The sequence below is a fragment of the Beta vulgaris genome, chromosome 4, assembly GCF_026745355.1.
Source record: "Beta vulgaris subsp. vulgaris cultivar EL10 chromosome 4, EL10.2, whole genome shotgun sequence".
Lineage (NCBI taxonomy): Eukaryota > Viridiplantae > Streptophyta > Magnoliopsida > Caryophyllales > Amaranthaceae > Beta > Beta vulgaris.
The window spans coordinates 43,332,205-43,354,248 of record NC_079205.1 but is presented as its reverse complement, the minus strand read 5'-3'; the positions used below and the strand labels follow the sequence as shown (position 1 = coordinate 43,354,248).

General features: G+C 40.4%; 2 protein-coding genes and 1 long non-coding RNA gene across 4 annotated transcripts; 2 read left to right on the top strand and 1 right to left on the bottom strand.

Moving 5' to 3' along the window:
- Positions 1 to 752: 752 nt before the first annotated feature.
- Positions 753 to 4,331, bottom strand: LOC130591272 (uncharacterized). 2 transcript variants are annotated; one of them, XR_008969074.1, is made up of 6 exons: positions 4,171 to 4,331; positions 2,742 to 2,840; positions 2,573 to 2,638; positions 2,356 to 2,473; positions 1,707 to 2,272; positions 753 to 1,447 (listed from the first exon to the last, which is right to left on the bottom strand). It is a non-coding gene; the product is annotated as an uncharacterized LOC130591272 (long non-coding RNA). The 2 variants fall into 2 exon arrangements; XR_008969073.1 differs by lacking the exon at positions 4,171 to 4,331 and having other exon boundaries at positions 2,742 to 3,113.
- An 8,468-nt stretch (positions 4,332 to 12,799) lies between these two features.
- LOC130591155 (uncharacterized) lies at positions 12,800 to 13,498 on the top strand. The gene has a single exon (XM_057394085.1). It carries the CDS (start codon positions 12,800 to 12,802, stop codon positions 13,496 to 13,498), a length of 699 nt encoding a protein of 232 aa, XP_057250068.1.
- Positions 13,499 to 14,620: 1,122 nt separating this feature from the next.
- On the top strand, positions 14,621 to 16,063 carry LOC130591154 (uncharacterized). Its single transcript, XM_057394084.1, has one exon. It carries the CDS (start codon positions 14,621 to 14,623, stop codon positions 16,061 to 16,063), a length of 1,443 nt encoding a protein of 480 aa, XP_057250067.1.
- Positions 16,064 to 22,044: the final 5,981 nt, after the last annotated feature.

Here is a 22,044-nt window from a genome sequence, read left to right as displayed (position 1 = left end):
AAGTAATTGCTTTCCTTAATTAACAGTGGCGGAGCCAGGATTTTCAATTAGGGGTAGCATAATATAACGAACCAAAGAACGGTTCATAATGATAGAATATAATTCACGTTAACCTACACTTATAATCCTTTTAAAAATACGATACTATATTCCTTAGACTTACATTATGATAGAGTTCTTCCCTTAAAAATTCTACATACCCTACTACTTTATCATATCCGACCCTTTTAAAGCCGAAGAATTTTCTCTCCCTGTTAATGTAAGTCTGAAGAACTAAAAGTAAGAAACTAATGAAAAAATTAACGTTGATTTAACATAGGGGTAGAATATACAATAAAAAAAAGGAAAATGATATATGTAGCCCTTAGGGCTATGTATAAGGTGCTTAAAATGGAAATAATATATTGAATCAAGCATTTATTACCTCTGTTGATGTGAAAATGTATCTTGAATTCTTAAACTGTTTCCATTTAAAGAAATGTATTTAATGCTTATATGTAGCCCTAAGGGCTACATATAACATTACCCTAAAAAAAATTCAAAGCTACAATTTGAAAAGAAAAAATAATCAAAATATAGCGCAGAAAATGGAAAAATACATGAGTATTTTATAAAAAAAAGAAATTCAAGAAGTTTCTCTTTATAATATGTGATTTATAAAAAGTTAGAACCTTTTTATTCGAAATTACGAGAGTGTGATTTTTTTTATAATATAATGAAAAGCAACTATAACTAGAATAAAGTTTGTTGTAATATGAAGTATTATATTTTTTTACATTGACAAGTGTAAGTGTGGAAGATTGAAAAGATTAAGGCATAAAGAAAATAAAAGAAAAAGGAAAAAACAAAAAGAAAAAAGAGAATGAACTAAAGTAGGTAGTTAAACAACAAAATGTTACCACAAGTATTTGAACTTGAGACCTCCGTGTCTCAGAATAGTGATGCTACCACTGCGCCAAGCAAATTCATCAGTGATACATTACTAGCGATTTAGTATATATTAGTTTCTTTTGTTTTCTTCCAGCCTATTTTTTTCAAAATTTTTTTTTAGGGGTAGCATGTGCTACCCCTTGTTACTTAATAGATCCGCCCCTGTTAATTAACTCTATCCAGTTTCCTTGTTTTTAGAATGCCATTTTTCTCTTTTCTTGCTATATAGGTTAATATTAAAATACAAAATAAAAGATAAAGTACACAACAACAAAATATTGAAGAACTGATGAGACAGAAAGAAAAATATAAAGCAAGTACCAACAGAACATAAATAAAATAAAATAAAGGAAGGGATCATCCACAATTTACATACATGCTAACAAAGGTAAAGCTACCCACAACCATGTACCTACATGTAAGTCATGTTGTTGTAAAATTGAGGTGGTGCATTCAACATTACATAATCCATTATACCCTTTGCACAAGTTCCAGATCCGCCACCTATCTCATAGATCTGACAATAACAGAAAATTCAATCGAGATAATTAGGATCAAGAGGTGGACTGACGTATGCAGGGGAATAATAACGAGAATTTTTTAAGAAACACATTGGTTGGCAGGTTTTAAGGAAGAATGGATTCTAGGGTAAGAAATGGAATTTCTGGAACCCATGATAACCGAATCATATATATAATTGACAGCCAACTGGCCAATTAACACCATTAACCAGATGAAAAATAATTGAATAAGAGACGAGAGGTAAAGAGACTCACTTTCAGAGGAACTGAAAAATTAGCAGTACGCAAAATGGCTTCAGCTATGCCATGAGCATACCAAGGCTGCAAGAGATGAAATACCATGTGAAATAGAGCATCAACAAACGGTGATTCAGGTGCAGCAAACCTTCAAAAATATTATGAAATAAAGTGCAAAGCAAAACATTGACGAACTAGGTCTCAAGTGCAAAGCCATACAGCATGCCCTGTAGAGAAAGTTGAGCGATTAGAGCTTAGAAGTATGTGTCCATAAGTAAGCATATTAGATTAATATAGTTGCTCAGAGTACAATCCATTTATAAGATTGAACGCTCAAGAGCCATATATATTACACTCAAAAAATTTTCCTTCTTAATTGAAGATATAGTAGTTGATGCAACTAGTGCAGTCTTTGACTGAGTACATTATGTGAAGACATTTTAGAGGGAAATATCAAACAAGGCACAAGTACAAACACAAGGTGTATATAAGATAGATTGCCTTGAAAAGCTCGACGGGAGTAAACCATGATGTGTGACTTTGCTTGTAAATCTTGTTTAGATGTTGCAAATAAGCTTTCCTGCCTGAAGTAGAAAAAAGAGGAACCCTAGAAATTAGAATAGAAAAGAATGGGAAGTAAGTTGGAAGTAAAAAAGAGAAGAAAAACCTTGAAGCTAATTAAACTTGATAGTAGCCTCCAAGACTCCAACAGGATCTGATGTTGTGGTTTTGGAGAAGTAACCATTGCAAGGGTGATATAGCGCCGCATGTATGAAATCACGCACCTAAAACATAGAAAGTACAAATACATTTACTTGACATTGAAATATTGGCAAAAACGAGAAATTTATAGAGAAAAACATAATGGTAGCACTACCACTTACCAGCATTGGCTGATGCGCGTCGATGTAGGTTTGAGAAGGCGGCGGACTCTGTCACTCCCACTCTCACTGTGGCAGAGAGAAATTTCTTAAGCACTGATGTTAAGCACTGATGGCGAATGGCGAATGGCTACTTGCTAAACAACTAAACACGAAAAAGAGAGATTCAGACCTTTGTATTTTCGGAGAAGAGAGAGCCCAGTTGCTCTTGCTGTTGCACAAAGAGACCGATGTGCAGGCATAGTATACAGACGACGGGTATTCTCCCGACCTGGAGTGGAAGGAGCAAGTTAGGGAAGAACTCACTTGCACCTTAACTTCAATTTACTTTTTTTTGGCCAATTCTTAGATGTGGCCAGTCCATATATAAAGTCCAAGCAAACGCGTCTTAATAGAACAAGACAAATATTGCTAGTGAAATTCCTAAAATTTCATTAAATCAAAGAAATGGTCTTCTTTGCTGACTTTCCCACCGTAACCAAGCAACATACAGATTCGACTGGGGGTGGTAACCTGGCAATAGGCATTGTAGGAGAAGATGACGAAAAATTGGTTGGGAAGCAAGGGGAATTGCCATTATTTAATTTTCTCTGTTTTTGATTAGTTTTATGGATGTTTGATGTTGACTTTATAATGTAGAGAGAAAGGGATGGAAATGGTGAAAAATTCGAAGGAGAAATTGGAACAAATTTTTATTTTGTTCAATTTCTTCCTCGTTTTTCAATTAAAATACAGTGATGTGGAAAGTTGATATTTTTTTGTGTAGTTACGTTTGACATACTGAGAATACTGCTGCTTTGGTATTTTTATGTTTGGTGAAAAAAAACATGGAAGAGGTGGAGAAGGTAGGAGGAGGAGGGAGACGATTTGGGTAAAATAAGTATAGGAGTGTGAACAGTGGCGGACCCAGGAATTCGAATCTGGGGATACGGAGTTACGGACGTACAACAAACACAAAAATCGTAGAAAAAAGTTCATAAAAATTGTTCAATACATAAGTCTTACAACCAAAATATCTATAGTCATACAACCAATTTTGTAAAAAAAATGCAAAAGATTAAACTTGACTTGGGTGTATCATTCGTCATTTGTCATTTCCTAATTGTATTCATAAAATTAATTGTCAAATTCAATTTCGAATTTCAATAAGCAAACCCTAACTAATTAATCAACAATGTCCAAATTCAACAATTTACATCTTAATACTCAATTAAATTAAGAATCTAAAAATATATAAACTTAAAAAAGTTGAAAAATATGAAATTAAAACACAAAAGTATATATAAACTTACAAGCTTGTAACTTTTCTAAGTTTATATATTGTTAGATTCTTAATTTAACTTTTCTAATTAAACTTACAATTCGAAGCTTATATATACTGTTAGTGTGTATAATATAAACTTAGATTAGGAATCTAACAATATATAAACTTACAATTCGAAGCTTAGAAAAGTTAAATTAAGAATCCAACAATTTATAAACTTAGAAAAGTTACAAGCTTTTGTGTTTTATATATACAAACTTCGAATCTAACAATATATAAACTTACAATTCGAAGCTTAGAAAAGTTAAATTAAGAATCTAACAATATATAAACTTACAATTCGAATTCTGCTTATATATATATATACAAGCTTTGAATTCTGGCAGCCTGGGTCGCGATTCGCGAAGCCGAAGAAGGCGAACTGGGCAACTGGCGTCAGGCTCAGGCAGTGTCGCAGCGACGGCGGTCGGCGCCACTCACAGATTTCGCCGGAAGTATCTCGGTTCATCATCATCATATCTCTATTATATAAGTCAAGGGAGGGGGTGTGGTGTCCAAAGAGACTAAAATACCCTCTAACAATTTAAAACAATATTTTTCTTTTTATAAAAAATTGAAAAATGAGAATCAATGAAACTTGTCACTATTATATAAGTCAAGAGAGGAGGTGTGGTGTCCTCTTTTGAAGTGACTTAAATACCCTCTAATAATTTAAAATAATATTTTTCTTTTTATAAAAAATTGAAAAATGAGAATCAATGAAACTTGCCATATGAGTATGTCAAAAATGAAATATGCAATACCATTAATAGCTTGAAAAACTAGATTGAAACAATCAATTCATGAAATCAATTAGAATCTTCAACCCAAAAAAAGTTAGCAATATATCGTGATAATATAATATTTTAAATTTATAAAGTTCAAACTACATGGTTTATTAACATTTATAATTGTTAAAAACTATACTAAAGTCGCTGAAAAGAAAATTATTAAATTATTCACCAAATTTTACAGTGACGGTATTGAACAGTTAAAAATCATTCACCTTTAATTTAAAAAGATAATAACATCTACAAAAGAACCTCAATAATTTATATCACTATCAAAATAACTTTAGATAAAAAAAGACATGTCCATTTATATATAACTATATAAGATTGTCGACGCACGCATAGAGTGCATATGCATCTAGTATAATATTAAAGCAAGAAAACTTCCACCCACGTGGCAAGACATGAAGCTTCCTCCGCTCTCCTTCATTCTAATTCTTCCGGCCACCTCTTTGCTTATGCCACGTGTCATCTTAAAATTGCCATGTGTCATCTTCTAATTTCAACCAATGCTTTGTGTAGAAATTTACGTTCAAATTAACGTGGGCGTACAATTATATGAGACAATAGAAAAGGAAATTTGTTTACAACTTTTAGAAAATCCTCACTATTTAAGTAAAGAGGTGGCCGTACAATGATATGAGACAATGGAAAAGGAAATTTGTTTACAACTTTTAGAAAATCCTCACTAATTAAGTAATTAGTAATTCCATCGTTCATTGTCACTACAACCAATTCTTAGCTTTCATCAACCAATTCTTAGAATAGTATTTAAGGAAAGAATATGATGATTGAATGACTTTAGAAAAAAATATCATTTTCGGCTATACACTATGTAGAATCATATATAATACAAGTAAAGACTAGAATCTTTACTTTAGTAAATAATATGATGATGATGCAATATTTTGTGCAAGCAAATCCCGTGAGGTTTTATTACATATAATCTTTACTTTAGCATAATCGTTTTTTTACATATAATATTATAATATAATACAAGCAAATCGGTTTTTTTAATATTATTCTAAAAAACACACAGTCGATTATGGGTCCTATATAATACCGAAATCAATTCTTTAACGGTCACTACAATACAATACATAAATCATCTCATTACTTAATAAGATACACGTGGACTATGGAAGCAACTATCAAATTCACAAAGCTATGCAAACTCCAAATACTTCAAGCAATTGACAACATTGAAATATGTATTTATATATTATTATTTTTAAATCACACAACCTGAATATTCAACTAATGGTTTTTGTAGGTGTATTAGCAATGGTTATATATTTAGGTGCCGTGGAATTAGATACTACTCAAAACATCAATAAGCAACATATTATCATTATAGATAAAAGGTAAATCTAAAGTTTTTTGTCATCACATTTTATATGTTGACCATGATACCATATATATCCTTTTGATTCTAATTTACTTATTTTATTAATATGATTAGTTGTACTGCAACTATATTGTGCCTTTTGAACAATTTCATTCATGGAACTCTACAAAAGAATAGTTGGGATATTGTCTCACAACATATCACACTTTTCGCAAAAGGTTTGATCATTAACAATGATCAAACAGGTAAACATTTTAATCCAAACTTAATTTATTTTAAAGAGATATATGATCTACGTGGGTTATTCTTTTCTAATTGAACAATATATCATGATTTTGTAGGTTTGTTTTTACAATCACGAAGTACTACAATAATGATGGTCAACCCTAGAATGAAGCGTGCATACAAATTACGAAAATGGTGAGACATTTATTATAATAAAAAATATTTAAATTCAATTATGTACTAACTTGAAATACGTATTTGTAATATTGTCAATTTAATAGGTTCATCAATGATAAATCAACAAAAGGTTCGAAAGATACACATTAGTTCCCTTCTACTAAGTAGATTGTTGCTCATATCAAATGCAAAACGGTTGACGATACGCGAATTTCTAAAATACAAAAGGGTATGAAAGATCTTCATGCTAACCTATTGACAAAATTGCATTTGATTTTCTAGGCAATTGGACGATTATTTATTTTTATGTTTTATTCATTGCAGGAAAAGTATTGTAGAATTATTGGGAGAGTTAACAACATCAATGTTGATCAATGTAGGTTATCTGTAACTATTCAAATAAAAGACATGAGTGGAACAATGAATGTTACATTGCGTGACAACCAAATTGCATATATATTACAAATATCAAAGTATCATTTACGAAATGAACTTAATGAGGTACGTATTTATATATAAGAAGTGTATGTAGTTAAATTCATATATGTTATATTGTTTACGCATATAATTCATTGTCACTAACATATTTTTTGGTTTAGGTCAACTACAAGAACATTTTACGCACTAAGCTTTACGCACATATAGGAGATGCCTATATTTTTCTACTAAAATCAACAATTCAGAATTCACTTTATCCTTCTTTTGACGTCGTTGACTTGACATGCGTGGATTGGGCTGAATAGTGTGCTTATCTCTTTAAGTATTATATCTTAATTTCATACTTCCTTTTTTTTTTTAAAAAAAAAAAAAACATATTTTATATTCATTTTTTGATTTAAAACCACTACTATTAATTTTTACAGGATTCGCATGGAGGAGAAACAGAAGATGCTTGCAAAACTAGAAGACGTTGATGGGATATCGAATTTAATGTCTTACACATTCTTCATGTATGAGATTAATAAGAGTGTACTTTGTCTTAGAATACGATTGATAATATACTTTGTTAATTTCTTGCAATTTTACAGGTGTTTTAATATGAAAGCTTATGAATAAAAGTCAATTTGTACTCTTATTTGTTTTAGAAATGTATTTTACATATGATTTGATTTAATGATATGCACTACTTTATGATAACAATATATAATTTTTGATATAAAAAATATTCCTAACCACTTATGATCAATCTTATCATGATATTATTTGCAATCTTATGAATACTAAAAGATGACAATTTATAATATGATTTATATATACATCATGATTCAACTGCCCAACCAAAAAGAAGAAAAAAAAAATCAGTAACTTAAACGCAAATATGTTACTGCATGCTATACAAGCACTACTCCAAGAAATTAAATTGATGACTTCGCACATGTTCTCAATTCTAACTAATCATTATATAAAACTTAGCACATTTTATGTTGATGATATAAAAAATAAATTCCCTCCATTCAAAAAAATAAAATAAAAATTCCCATGTTCTCAATTTATGGGATTAATAGCACTGAAAATCAAATTTAGAAAAAGGGGGAAACTTATGCCTATTATTTAGATTTTTAAAAAATAAAAAAATGCCATCAAGGCTATTTGACGAAACGTGTGATGATATAACAATTTTATTCCTATAAATTAGCCTCAATTCTAGGTCTAATTGCTTAGAATACCAATTTTATCAATTAACTTGAACATCACCAATTAATATATTTTTTAATTTATAACATTAACAAATTTACACTTTTCCTACAGTTAAGCATTAAGTTTTGGTAACATCAATATTTTAAAATATTTTGCATGCTAACATTAAATATTTTTTTAAAAGGAAAACACCCAAGTAATTTCCTCTTTTTCCTTTACTGTTTTCCCTATTTTGTTATTCTTTACAAAATGATCTTTTATACTATGGAAACACAAATTGTAAATTTTTTAAACTTAGATTTATTAGTAAATCTTTTTATTCGGTAGAATATAAATCAATCAAGTCATTCAATCAAGATATCAAACAATAACCTAATTTATTTCAAAGATTATTTCCTACTTTAAGTGATTAAAGTAGCAAAAATTTATACCATACATACAAAGAATCAATTAATTCACCATAAAATTGAAGAATGAATAATGAACATGTGACATTCTAATATTACAATGACAAGTGGCATCACCAATCTTCTTAATTCAAGCAATAAAATCAACAAATTAACACGTACATAATTCCCATGTTCTCAATTTCTGGGATTAATAGCACTGAAAATCAAATTTCGAAAAAAGGGGAATCTTATGCCTATTATTTAGATTTTTTTTTTAAAGAAAATGCCATCAAGGCTATTTGACGAAACGTGTGAGCATATAACAATTTTATTCCTATAAATTAGCCTCAATTCTAGGTCTAATTGCTTAAAATATCAATTTTATCAATTAACTTGAACATCGCCAATTAATATATTTTTTAATTTATAACATTAACAAATTTATACTTTTCCTATAATGAACATGTGACATTCTAATATTACAATGACAAGTGGCATCACCAATCTTCTTAATTCAATCAATAAATTAACAAATTAACACGTTGAATTTACCTCCATATATCAATCTAAATGTTGAATTTACCTCCATGCACATGATACCTACATCATTTAAATATTGAGATTGAGATAAATTGTGATTGCAATATTTAGGGTAAATTTCCTAATGATACGTGGCAATTAAAAACTTCCTCTTCTTATTAAGATAGTGATTGAATATTCTAGGAAGTCCTGCCTAATAATACGTTTAGGTTATTACCCACTTTTCTTATCTTCCATTATAAATACCAAGTTACTGTTGATGCGTGTCGATGTAGGTTTGAGAAGGCGGCGGACTCTGTCACTCCCACTCTCACTGTGGCAGAGAGAAATTTCTTAAGCACTGATGTTAAGCACTGATGGCGAATGGCGAATGGCTACTTGCTAAACAACTAAACACGAAAAAGAGAGATTCAGACCTTTGTATTTTCGGAGAAGAGAGAGCCCAGTTGCTCTTGCTGTTGCACAAAGAGACCGATGTGCAGGCATAGTATACAGACGACGGGTATTCTCCCGACCTGGAGTGGAAGGAGCAAGTTAGGGAAGAACTCACTTGCACCTTAACTTCAATTTACTTTTTTTTGGCCAATTCTTAGATGTGGCCAGTCCATATATAAAGTCCAAGCAAACGTGTCTTAATAGAACAACACAAATATTGCTAGTGAAATTCCTAAAATTTCATTAAATCAAAGAAATGGTCTTCTTTGCTGACTTTCCCACCGTATCCAAGCAACATACAGATTCGACTGGTGGTGGTAACCTGGCAATAGGCATTGTAGGAGAAGATGACGAAAAATTGGTTGGGAAACAAGGGGAATTGCCATTATTTTCTTTCTCTGTTTTTGATTAGTTTTTATGGATGTTTGATGTTGACTTTATAATGTAGAGAGAAAGGGATGAAAATGGTGAAAAATTCGAAGGAGAAATTGGAACAGATTTTTATTTTGTATCAATTTCTTCCTCGTTTTTCAATTAAAATACAGTGATGTGGAAAGTTGATTTTTTTTGTGTAGTTACGTTTGACATACTGAGAATACTGCTGCTTTGGTATTTTTATGGTTGGTGAAAAAAAACATGGAAGAGGTGGAGAAGGTAGGAGGAGGAGGGAGACGATTTGGGTAAAATAAGTATAGGAGTGTGAACAGTGGCGGACCCAGGAATTCGAATCTGGGGATACGGAGTTACGGACGTACAACAAACACAAAAATCGTAGAAAAAAGTTCATAAAAATTGTTCAATATATAAGTCTTACAACCAAAATATCTATAGTCATACAACCAATTTTGTAAAAAAAATGCAAAAGATTAAACTTAACTTGGGTGTATCATTCGTCATTTGTCATTTCCTAATTGTATTCATAAAATTAATTGTCAAATTCAATTTCGAATTTCAATAAGCAAACCCTAACTAATTAATCAACAATGTCCAAATTCAACATTTTACATCTTAATACTCAATTAAATTAAGAATCTAAAAATATATAAACTTAAAAAAGTTGAAAAATATGAAATTAAAACACAAAAGTATATATAAACTTACAAGCTTGTAACTTTTCTAAGTTTATATATTGTTAGATTCTTAATTTAACTTTTCTAATTAAACTTACAATTCGAAGCTTATATAAATTGTTAGTGTTTGGGCCCCTAGTCTGGCCCAATAAAATATTAAAAGGCATTTCACCCAAAGCCTAGTCCTCTCATATCAAGGAGGATTCACCAGCTTTTAGGGAACAAAAAGCTGATTACCTTAAAAAGGTGGTGGCTCCCCTAGGTATTGGGAGGCTCCCAAAAAGGGTTTCCTGTCTGGGAAATCCCCAACAACTATAAATACTAACAATCCCATCAATGAACAGGTATTCAATTCTCACCTAACAAAACCAGAGCATCTCTCTCTAGACTGGATTACTTTCTCTCTCTACCTCAATCTCAACTGACTTGAGCGTCGGAGGGGCTTTCCCGGAAACACCCCCGGGCCAGTTTTTCCTTGTTTTGCAGGATTGGAGACTACGAGACTCGGGATTCTAACCTAACTCGGGATTTGACTCTCACCTTAAACATATTACTCTTTTGACTAGTTTCTAGGCAGAAACAGTTTGGCGCCGTCTGTGGGGATACTACATCTCAAAGTCACGTACCGAGAGCAACATGGCACCCCGAAGGAAAACCACCCGAGGCTCACTGTCTCGTCAACCCACACCTCTCCAGTCTCACCAACCCAATGTCTTGGTCGAATCCTGGCCATAGACGACGAGGGGTCGACCCCCGTAACGACGACATTCTGCTCCCCGAGATGACCCATGCCGGTCACGATGCGGACATTGAGCGGATTGCCCGACAGCTGAACGATAACATGCAGAGGAGTTTGCGGGAGCTCATAGCCGGGATCCCCCAGCTCAATCAAGGGGACCCCGAGAGATGACCAGGGAGAGCCTCGTGGCGGGATAATCCTCAAACTCACGTTCCTAACCGGAGCGAGCAGCGAGTGGTAGGAGAGAGATCCCGACAGGCTCACTCTCAGAGGACACAGAACTCGGATGCCAGGCGCATCATAGAAGAGAACCAGAGGCGCAGAGCGGAGCAGGACGCTCGCTCCTCTTAAATAAGAAGAGAGAAGAAAGGGAAAGGACGCACCGAGAGGAGCAGGCTCACTCTCAGACCCCGAGGAGGGAACGGGAGAAGTCTCCTGTCGGGTCCAAGAGGACGAGACAGGAGGACGAAGCGGATCAGGGCCCCTCGGAACAAGCCAACACCTTGATCAATAGGGGAGTCCTCAACTTTATGACCCCTTCAGTCGGGAGATCATGGAGGTACCCAACCCGGGAAAGGTTAAGGTCCCCACCATCGAGCAATACTCGGGCAGTAGCGATCCCGAGGATCATATGGCAGCCTACAAGGCTCAGATGAGTGTGCAGACGGGATGTGAAGCCACTTGGTGCCGCTATTTCCCGACGACCCTCAAAGGGTTGGCGCTCAGTTGGTTTTCGGGCTTGTCACCTGGTATCATAACTAACTTTTCGGTTCTGGAGGCATTGTTTCACCAACACTTCATTGCTGGACGTAGGCACAAGAAAACCAGCATCCACTTAATGTCCATCAAGCAACAAGACACGAGAGCCTTGCGATTATATCAGCGATTCAATGAGGAGTCTGAAGATTTCAGATCTTCAGGACGGGGTTGCTTCACCGCCCTTAATGTCGGACTCTGGCCGGGAAAGTTCAGATGGTCCCTGCTGAAACGAAGTACCACTTTCACCGAGGCCATGAGTCGGGCTCAGAAATTCATCCAAGCCTCGACATATTGTAAGCCTGTCGGGAAAAGGCTAAGAAGAAGAAGGAAGAACTCCCTTACCGGGAACCAAACAAAAGCATGAGGAATCACCAACAGTTGCTCCCGAGAGCAGTAGATAACGGGAATGATCCACGTTTCAACAGAAATAGGAGGGAAATCTATTTGGATCTCAAGCACAAATCGGTATTCCCATTCCCCCACCTATAAAACTTCCAAAGATAGGCGGGATCAGAGATTATGGTGTGAATACCATCGGGAGTGTGGTCACACCACGAAAGACTGTCGGGAGTTAAAGAAGGCCTTGGATCACTTGGCTGATCAAGGAAAATTGAATAGATACATCAAACATCCCCGAGAGGAGAAGGGGAAGGAGAAAGAAGCAAGAAACGATAGCGACAACACCGACGGGTATGTTGGTGTCATAGCGGGGGGTCATGCCTCGGGAGGATCATCTGGCCGCGCTCGCAAGGCCCACCTTCAAGCAATGACACATCGGGTGTTGGAAGTGGAGCCCGTAAAGGCGGGTGCCCGGTAATGACATTCGGGGAGCCTGACCGGCACTTACACACCCCCCACGATGACCCACTGGTCATTGAAATGAAAATAGCAAACTCCCGGGTGAAGAGGATCCTCGTTGACAGTGGATCCTCAGCCGACATCATCACGCTTGATTGCCTACTCAAACTAAAGTATACCGAGAAGGATGTGATCCCCACCAACCAACCGTTAATCGGTTTCGGAGGCGGGTCGGTCTATCCTCTTGGTCATGTTAAACTGGCTGTAAGGCTCGGGGACAGGGGAAAAGGTAGGAGTCTACCAGTAGACTTCCTAGTTGTTGACACCCCGCTGCCTTACAACGTCATTATGGGTAGGCCCACCATGAACAAAATAAAAGCCGCCATCTCGGTATATCAGTTGCTGCTCCAGTATGAAACCGATGATGGGCAAGTCGGGAAGATTTATGGTGACCAGCAAACAGCCCGGGAATGTTATGTCAACAGCTTTCGAGCTAAGGCACCCGAGGAGAAGAAGGAAAAGAAGAGAAAGAGAGAGGAACCAACAGAAACCCCCGCGGGATTCGGGGTTTATATATCCGAGAACCCCAAAAACTATGAACGCCCCCGACCTGTGGAGGAGGTCGAAGAGGTCGTGATAGATCCAGAAGTCGGGCATACATTGAGGATTGGCTCAAACCTCAATCCCGAGATCAGGGATCAGCTGGTTCGACCTTGAAAGAATTCAAGGATGTATTCGCTTATTCAGCTGCGGACATGCAAGGGCTGAACCCCGACTTTGCTTCCCATGAGCTAAACATCAAGGAAGGGTTCCGCCCTATCAAACAAAAGCTCAGGCATCAGGGTCCCGAAAGGAATGTCGCAGCTGCCGAAGAAGTGAAGAAGCTAATAGAGGCGGGAATCATCGAAGAATGCCAATACACGGAGTGGTTGGCTAATGTGGTCTTGGTGAAGAAGGCCAGCGGAGCTTGGCGTATGTGCGTCGACTTCACCGACCTTAACAAAGCATGCCCCAAAGACAACCATCCTCTCCCGAAAATTGACAGATTGGTTGACTCCACAGCGGGTCACGAGTTGCTCAGCTTCATGGACGCCAATGCGGGATACCATCAGATCCCCATGGCTGAAAAGGACCGAGTCCATACTGCCTTTGTCACGGCCCAAGGCGTGTACTGCTACAAGATGATGCCCTTTGGGCTAAAGAACGCAGGGGCCACATATCAAAGAACCATAAACAAGGTCTTTGCAGAGCAACTCGGGAGGAACATAGAAGTTTACGTGGATGACATGATTGTAAAGAGCAAGAAGAAGAAGGATCATGTAGAAGATCTGAGGGAGACCTTAGCGACACTTAGGCGCCATGGTATGAAATTAAACCCCAAGAAGTGTGTGTTCGGGGTAACTGGCGGTAAGTGTCTGGGATTTCTGGTAGACGAGAGGGGGATAGAAGCAAACCCCGACAAGATTAATGCAGTGTTGAACATGTCTTCCCCAAGAAATGTTCGGGAAGTGCAAAGGCTGACGGGGTGCCTCGCTGCCTTGGGGCGCTTCCTGTCCCGATCAACCGACAAAAGCCTGTTGTTTTTCAGAGCCTTGAAAAGAAAAGAGTTCGACTGGGACAAAGAGGTTGAACAAGCGTTCCAGCAATTGAAACAACACTTGGCACGCTGCCTAAACTCATATCTCCCTTGCCGGGAGAGACTCTTTTAATATACCTCTCGGTATCAGAGCATGCACTCAGTGCGGTGTTGGTTGCAGAAAGGGAAACATCCAACACCCCGTCTATTTTATCAGCCATGCGTACCGAGGGGCAGAGTCGAGATACAGCGAGGCTGAGAAAATGGTGTTCGCCTTGGTGATGGCAAGTAGGAAGTTGAAGCCGTCTTTTCAGGCGCATCAAATCATCGTCCTAACCGGACAACCTATCAGGAAGCTAATTGAAAGCAGGAATCACTCGACCCGAATGACCGAGTGGGCGGACCAGCTGGCCGACTACGGGTTGGAATATGAGCCGCGTCGGGCAATCAAGGCCCAAGCCCTCGCAGATTTCATCAGCGAATGTTGCTCCCGTCCGGAGGACATCGAAATAAGGGAGTCGTGGGAATTACAAGTAGATGGTTCTGCGACCAAGTCGGGAAGTGGAGCTGGACTGGTCATCATACCCTCTATCGGGGACAAAATGGAATATGCAGTGAAGTTTGACTTCCTTGCCTCAAACAACAAGGCCGAGTATGAAGCACTGATTCTAGGCCTACAAATTTGTATCACCTCGGGAGCCCAGAACATACTGGCAAAATCCGACTCCCAACTAATAGTGGGGCAGGTCTCGGGGGAGTATGAAGCTAAGGAAGACAATATGAGGATGTACCTTAACAAGACCCAACAACTAATTCAGAAGCTAACTTCATTCAAAATCCAGCATTTCCCCCGGTCCGAGAACCAACAGGCTGATGCCCTGGCTCGTATGGCTAGCTCAGCAGAAGGGTTAGCCCCCCGCAGCATAATTTGGGAAGTCCTTGAGCAACCAAGCATCAACTCTTTGGAAGTGCACACTTTGAACCGCACCGACACCTGGATGGCAGAAATCATAGGGTATCTTCGGGACGGATTCTTGCCCATAGATGAGAAAGAGGCTGAAGCCCTTAAAAAGAAGGCGGGATGGTTTCTCTGGTATGAAGGCGACTTGTATAAAAAATCTTACACGCACCCGTTGCTAAAATGCGTCACTCCATTCGAAGGGAACTATATTCTAAGGGAAATCCATGAAGGGGCTTGCAGCAGCCATCAGGGGGCCAGGACAATAGCTGGGAAAGCTCTAAGGGCGGGGTACTATTGGCCCACCCTAAAACATGATGCAGAGGTCCTGGTCAGGAAGTGCCCTAATTGCCAACTTCATGGAGATATACCTCGGGCCCCAACCAATCAACTAACCACCATCCAAGCTGTTCTTCCATTTGACAAATGGGGAATGGACCTCATAGGTCCCTTTCCAGCGGCCTCGGGGCAAAGGAGGTTTCTCTTGGTAGCCATCGACTATTTCACGAAATGGGTCGAGGCGGAACCACTGGCCTCCATAACAGACAAGCAAGTGCAAACTTCATATGGAGAAACATCATCACCCGGTTCGGGGTTCCCAAGACTCTCATCTCAGATAATGGAAGGCAATTTAACAGTGGGCCAACTCGGGAATACTGCTCCAGGTTCGGCATTAGAACAAGGTTCTCAGCAGTGTCCCGACCCCAGACAAATGGTCAAGCAGAGGCTGCAAACAAAGTTGTGCTGAATGGGATAAAAAAGTCTCTAGAAGGAGCTAAGGGAAGCTGGATTGACGACCTCCCGGGAGTGTTATGGTCGGCAAGGACAACAGTGAAAGAAGCAACTGGCCATTCACCCTTCAACCTGGTTTATGGAAGCGATGCTGTCCTTCCTGTAGAAGTCGGGATACCATCCCCGAGAATGACATTCTACGATTACGAGCAGAACGAAGAAGAAAAACCAGTCAATCTCGACTTACTTCCCGAGACAAGAGGCAATGCTCTGCTGAAATCCATTCACAACAAGCTACGAGTAGCAGACAGTTCAATCAAAGGGTCAGGGCTCGCCCTATCCTAGTCGGGGATTGGGTGGTGAGGAAGGTGGAAGCACTGGCCTCACCCACCTCAAAGGCAAGCTCGGGCCAAAGTGGGATGGACCTTACAAGGTTGTCGCCGAGGTCAAGCCCGGGACATACCGACTTGAGTCACCAGAAGGCACCCCCCTTGCCCGACCCTGGAATGCAGACAATTTGAAGAAGTATTTTATCTAAGTTACCTTGTAACATGGCCACACTTGAGCCATTTCTGTAATCAAAATGCAAGCCAACTCGGGGTATTCGCCAGTCCCCTTTTGAGTTAACATTGACTAAAGCCGCCTTGCCACAGTTGAGCCGTCGGTTTTATCATTCGTTACAACTCGGGGCCATTAGCAATACCTTATTAGAGCTCGGTATTATTGCAACGTAATGAAAAGTTCACATTATCTTATAATTGCAACGAATGATACATATTTATAGCATAACACGGAAAAGGCAAAAGATGAATCAAGAAAATACTTCCATTCATAAGAAAAAAGTTACGCCTAAAGGTTTCAAGAACAGACTCTCAGAAACCGCAAATAATACCCGGGAACAAACTCTCGGGCGGGAAAAAAGTTCAACAGAAAAGATACAAAAACAAAATCTAAACAGCAGCAGTCTTGGTGGGGAGCTGTCGGTACTGCCGGTACCGTCCTCGTCATTGGAACTCCCGACAGAAGGTCTCTGGTTCAATCTACCTCGGGGTTGGGAGTAGGAGCCTCAGGGGAAGTGGAAGGAAGGGCAGTCGGGTCCTCAGAAACTTTCGAAGCCGGAGACGGAAGCACCTTGGAAGCAGATGACTGGGGAGGATCCTTCCTTGCAGCCTTCTCTGCATTCACCCGCTGCTCCTCGGCTATGCGGGCATCAAACTCAGCCTCGACCCTCGACCAATCTAGAGAGGAGTCGGGACCAACTAAGATACCCTTCAATCGCTCCTTCGTTTCCCTGACCGCCATCCGGTATGAACGAGAAGCCATCTCTCCCAGGAAATCCAAACCCTCGGGAGACCTCTTCCATACCTCCAAAAACTCAGATTGCCCAGCCTTCACCTCTTTGGAGGCCTTCTTTAGCTTGTGCGCGGAGCGCTTGGCCTTCTTCTCTGCGGCCGAGAGCTTGACGCGTAGCTCGTCCAACTCCGCCTGAAGGGTGTTCCTCGCAAGGGTAACATCGTTAAGGTCATCGGTCAGCACCTTCTGATTATCCTTCAGCGCTTTATGTTCCTTAACAGCAGCGGAGGCTTGCTCGAAGGTATCCTTTTGAGAATTCAACTCGGTAGCAGTGAGCCGAATAACTTCAGCATCCTTCTCCTGAATCTGCTTCTTAAGGACGTCAATCTCCCCTTTCAGCTCAACGACGCCCTCCTCAAATTGGGAACGGCGATTTATCACAGAGGTCATACGAATGGATGTCTGCAAGATAAAGCAGAACATTAAGACATGCTTAAAATGGAAAAATAGAGGAGTCGGGACAGGTATTTAACTCGAGCTAGGACTCGTACAAAGCATTACTCTCGCCTATGCCCAAGTCCAAGAGAGCCTTATCATCGGCATCGGTATAGAGGGTATGAAGAGCAGACCTCACTCTAGCCATCTTCTGCGTCGGAGTAATAGAAGTAAAGGGAGTATCAATCCCAAACTTCTCGACTCGGGTACGCTTTTGGAGAGGCTCCTCAGAACCTATCAAAGCATCCTCGAGAAAGCTCGGAGCCTTCCGCTTGCTTCCCGAGGAGACCCCTGACGAGGCCTTGTCGGAAACCTTCGAGACCACGAAGCGAAGGCGCCTAGCAGCCATCTCCGCCTCTGCTTTTTCAGCAGCTTGAGCCTTCTCCACATCTGACCTCACCTTGCGGGAGCGGACGTGAGGCTTCTTAGCCCTCTTGGACTCGGTATCCTGAAAATGAAAAGGAGTTAGCAAAACGGAAGAATCAACTCGGTGTCGGGCTTAAGCTGAAATTAAGATTCACCTTGGGAGCCGGGGGTACAGCCATAGTCTCTGCGTCCAGTTCCGCCAAGAGCTTAGCTGCCAAGTCGTGGCTACTGATGAATCGTTCGGCCATTACAGGATCGAGTCGGTGTCGGGCTAGAACTGAAACAAACAAAATGTCAAAATTTAGCTAAACAAGATAAATTGCACATTTGGATAAGGAGTTTACCCTTATCACAGCTACGGCTCAAGCCTACAGCCGCCAGGAACATCTCGTTCCGGATATCATGGCGAGTGGGCAACCAATTCGAAGGCACATAAGCCAAATCCCCCGAATGTATTCTCGGGTAGTAGAAAGGTATATCCCACAACGCCTCCTCCCGAGACATCTCAGGACCGTCTGATTCAATCTAAATCTGGGACCTTCCTCGGGGGGTAGTATGGGGATTCCCCAATCGCCGCTGGTATAGACGTGGTAGAAGGTTCTTCTGAATCCTTTTTGGTTAGAAGGGGGATCACGAACCACTTTGTAACCTGGGCGACACTGAAAACGGAACCACCCCGGACCGTGGCGCTCAGCCGGGCCAAGCATCAATGTAAAAACATTGCGCCACAGGCGCAAACTCGGGGCCACCCCGAGAAGATCACAAACAGCAATGAATCCATTTATAGTTAACCAGCTGTTTGGAAGTAAGTTGGTCAGAGTAAGCTGGTAACCATTTAGTAGGTCCTTGATAAATGGGTGCAAGGGAAACCTAAGGCCCATCTGCATGCTATGGTGGTACACTGAAACACACCCAGCAGGAGGAGTCAATACCGACTCTGCACTCTTGGCCCTCACAACAAAGTAGGGGTCTTGGATCCAAAACTCAGTCCCAATATACTTCGCATTTCTCTCCATATAAGTCATAAAGCCGGCCTCGGGAAAGAAAGTATGAGGACCGCCCTCGGGGTCTAAGGAAGGGACCTCTTGTCCGGATGTGGTCGGGGCTTCATCTTCGGGTTCCTCGGAAACCGTCACCACCTTGTCCGACAATAACCTATCCAGATAACTCGAACTACAGGGTTTATGGGCCAAGGAAACATCAAAAGGTCCCGGGACAACCCCTTCATCTTCCTCGCTTAGGGAATCCGATGGAGTGGAAAGAGGAATGGCCTCGGGAACGGTGGAAGGGTCCTCACAGGGAACCCGAGTACTAACCAAGAATCCATCTACCCCCCTCCTCAGAAAGTCTAATGGGAGAAGAAGAAGACTCACTAGGATCCGACTCGGGATCCATCCTAAACACCTAACAACAAAGAAGTAAGAAAAGAAAAGGGACACGAGGGGGCGTACCTTCTCAAAAAACAGTCGGGAGCGGAAACTGAGACGCGCACTAGGAGGACTCGGGATCGGACGAAATTTTAGAGATTCTAGAGAGAAATTCTAGAGAGAGATTCTAGAGAGAGAGAAAGTGATTGCAAATGATTTGGGATACGGACAAATTCTCTCTCCATCTCTATATATAACCTCAAATCTCCCCTCCGCGTCGCGACAACCTCTGGACCCTCAATGGGCCCTCAAAAGATTGGGCCAAAATTGAAGAAGAAGCCCAATTCAAATTCAGGCCCCCAAAAGTCCAAATGGCCAAAAGTCAGAAAGTCAACGGTCAAACTCCAAGGGTCAACCCTACTCTCAAAACCAGACTCCCTCCAATCATCCCCGAGTTGGGTACTCCTACTTGGTCAATCCAAGGGGCTCTCAATATTTAGCCAAATAATGAGCTAAGTTCCATCATAACCAACTCGGGATTACATGGGAAGGCCTATTGGCCCCGAGTTGGGTACCCCTACTTGGTCAATCCAAGGGGCTCTCAATACTTAGCCAAATAATGAGCTAAGTTCCATCATAACCAACTCGGGATTACATGGGAAGGCCTATTGGCCCCCGAGTTGGGTACCCCTACTTGGTCAATCCAAGGGGCTCTCATACTTAGCCAAATAATGAGCTAAGTTCCATCATAACCAACTCGGGATTACATGGGAAGGCCTATTGGCCCCCGAGTTGGGTACCCTTACTTGGTCAATCCAAGGGGCTCTCAATATTTGGCTAAGTTCCATCATAACCAACTCGGAATTACATGGGAAGGTCTATTGGCCCCCGAGTTGGGTACCCCTACTTGGTCAATCCAAGGGGCTCTCATACTTAGCCAAATAATGAGCTAAGTTCCATCTAACCAACTCGGATTACATGGGAAGGCCTATTGGCCCCGAGTTGGGTACCCCTACTTGGTCAATCCAAGGGGCCTCATACTTAGCCAAATAATGAGCTAAGTTCCATCATAACCAACTCGGGATTACATGGAGGCCTATTGGCCCCCGAGTTGGGTACCCCTACTTGGTCAATCCAAGGGGCTCTCATACTTAGCCAAATATGAGTAAGTTCCATCATCACCAACTCGGGATCGCATACGGAGGCTCATTAGCCCCCGAGTTGGGAACCCCTACTTGGTCAATCCAAGGGACTCACACTTAGCCAAATAATAGCCTAAGTCCATCCCAGACCAACTCGGGATAGCATGAGATCCTTGGGTGTCCCCCTGTCCCGGGGTCGGTATTATGCAAATAAACACCTCCCCCACTCGGGCCCCCACCTAAGGACTTCCCTAGAGATGCCGCGGCATGCCCGAGTCGGGATGACGCGCTTGTGGCTGGACTCCCCCCTCCACTCGGGATTTCAGCATACCACACTCGGGGTCATTAGTGCGCTCTCGGGACGGGGCTGACACCCCTGTTCCACGCTATAACCCAAAACCCCACTCGGGACTCCAGCAATCGGTGTGGCGAGATGCCACGATGTCCTCGGGTCGGGGTCAATGTTGGGCCTTCAGCCGAAGCTCCTCTCGTGGTCTATTAATTCCCCTCAAAAGATCCCCCTACAAGTGGGAGAACTCGGGTCGGGTTCCCGGATCGAGAGCAAGTTCCGAAAAATTCGCCAACCAACCGTATTCTGAAGCCAGAGTTCATTTAAGATTATTTGGCGCGGGGTTAATTGTTTGGGCCCCTGGTCTGGCCCAATAAAATATTAAAAGGCATTTCACCCAAAGCCTAGTCCTCTCATATCAAGGAGGATTCACCAGCTTTTAGGGTACAAAAAGCTGATTACCTTAAAAAGGTGGTGGCTCCCCTAGGTATTGGGAGGCTCCCAAAAAGGGTTTTCTGTCTGGAAAATCCCCAACAACTATAAATACCAACAATCCCATCAATGAACAGGTATTCAATTCTCACCTAACAAAACCAGAGCATCTCTCTCTAGACTGGATTACTTTCTCTCTCTACCTCAATCTCAACTGACTTGAGCGTCGGAGGGGCTTTCCCGGAAACACCCCCGGGCCAGTTTTTCCTTGTTTTGCAGGATTGGAGACTACGAGACTCGGGATTCTAACCTAACTCGGGATTTGACTCTCACCTTAAGCATATTACTCTTTTGACTAGTTTCTAGGCAGAAACAGTTAGTGTGTATAATATAAACTTAGATTAGGAATCTAACAATATATAAACTTACAATTCGAAGCTTAGAAAAGTTAAATTAAGAATCCAACAATTTATAAACTTAGAAAAGTTACAAGCTTTTGTGTTTTATATATACAAACTTCGAATCTAACAATATATAAACTTACAATTCGAAGCTTAGAAAAGTTAAATTAAGAATCTAACAATATATGAACTTACAATTCGAATTCTGCTTA

Bases quoted from the DNA above. Each gene is read 5' to 3' on its own strand.
- LOC130591155 (XM_057394085.1), top strand. From the start codon at position 12,800: ATGACATTCGGGGAGCCTGACCGGCACTTACACACCCCCCACGATGAC.
- LOC130591154 (XM_057394084.1), top strand. From the start codon at position 14,621: ATGGTGTTCGCCTTGGTGATGGCAAGTAGGAAGTTGAAGCCGTCTTTT.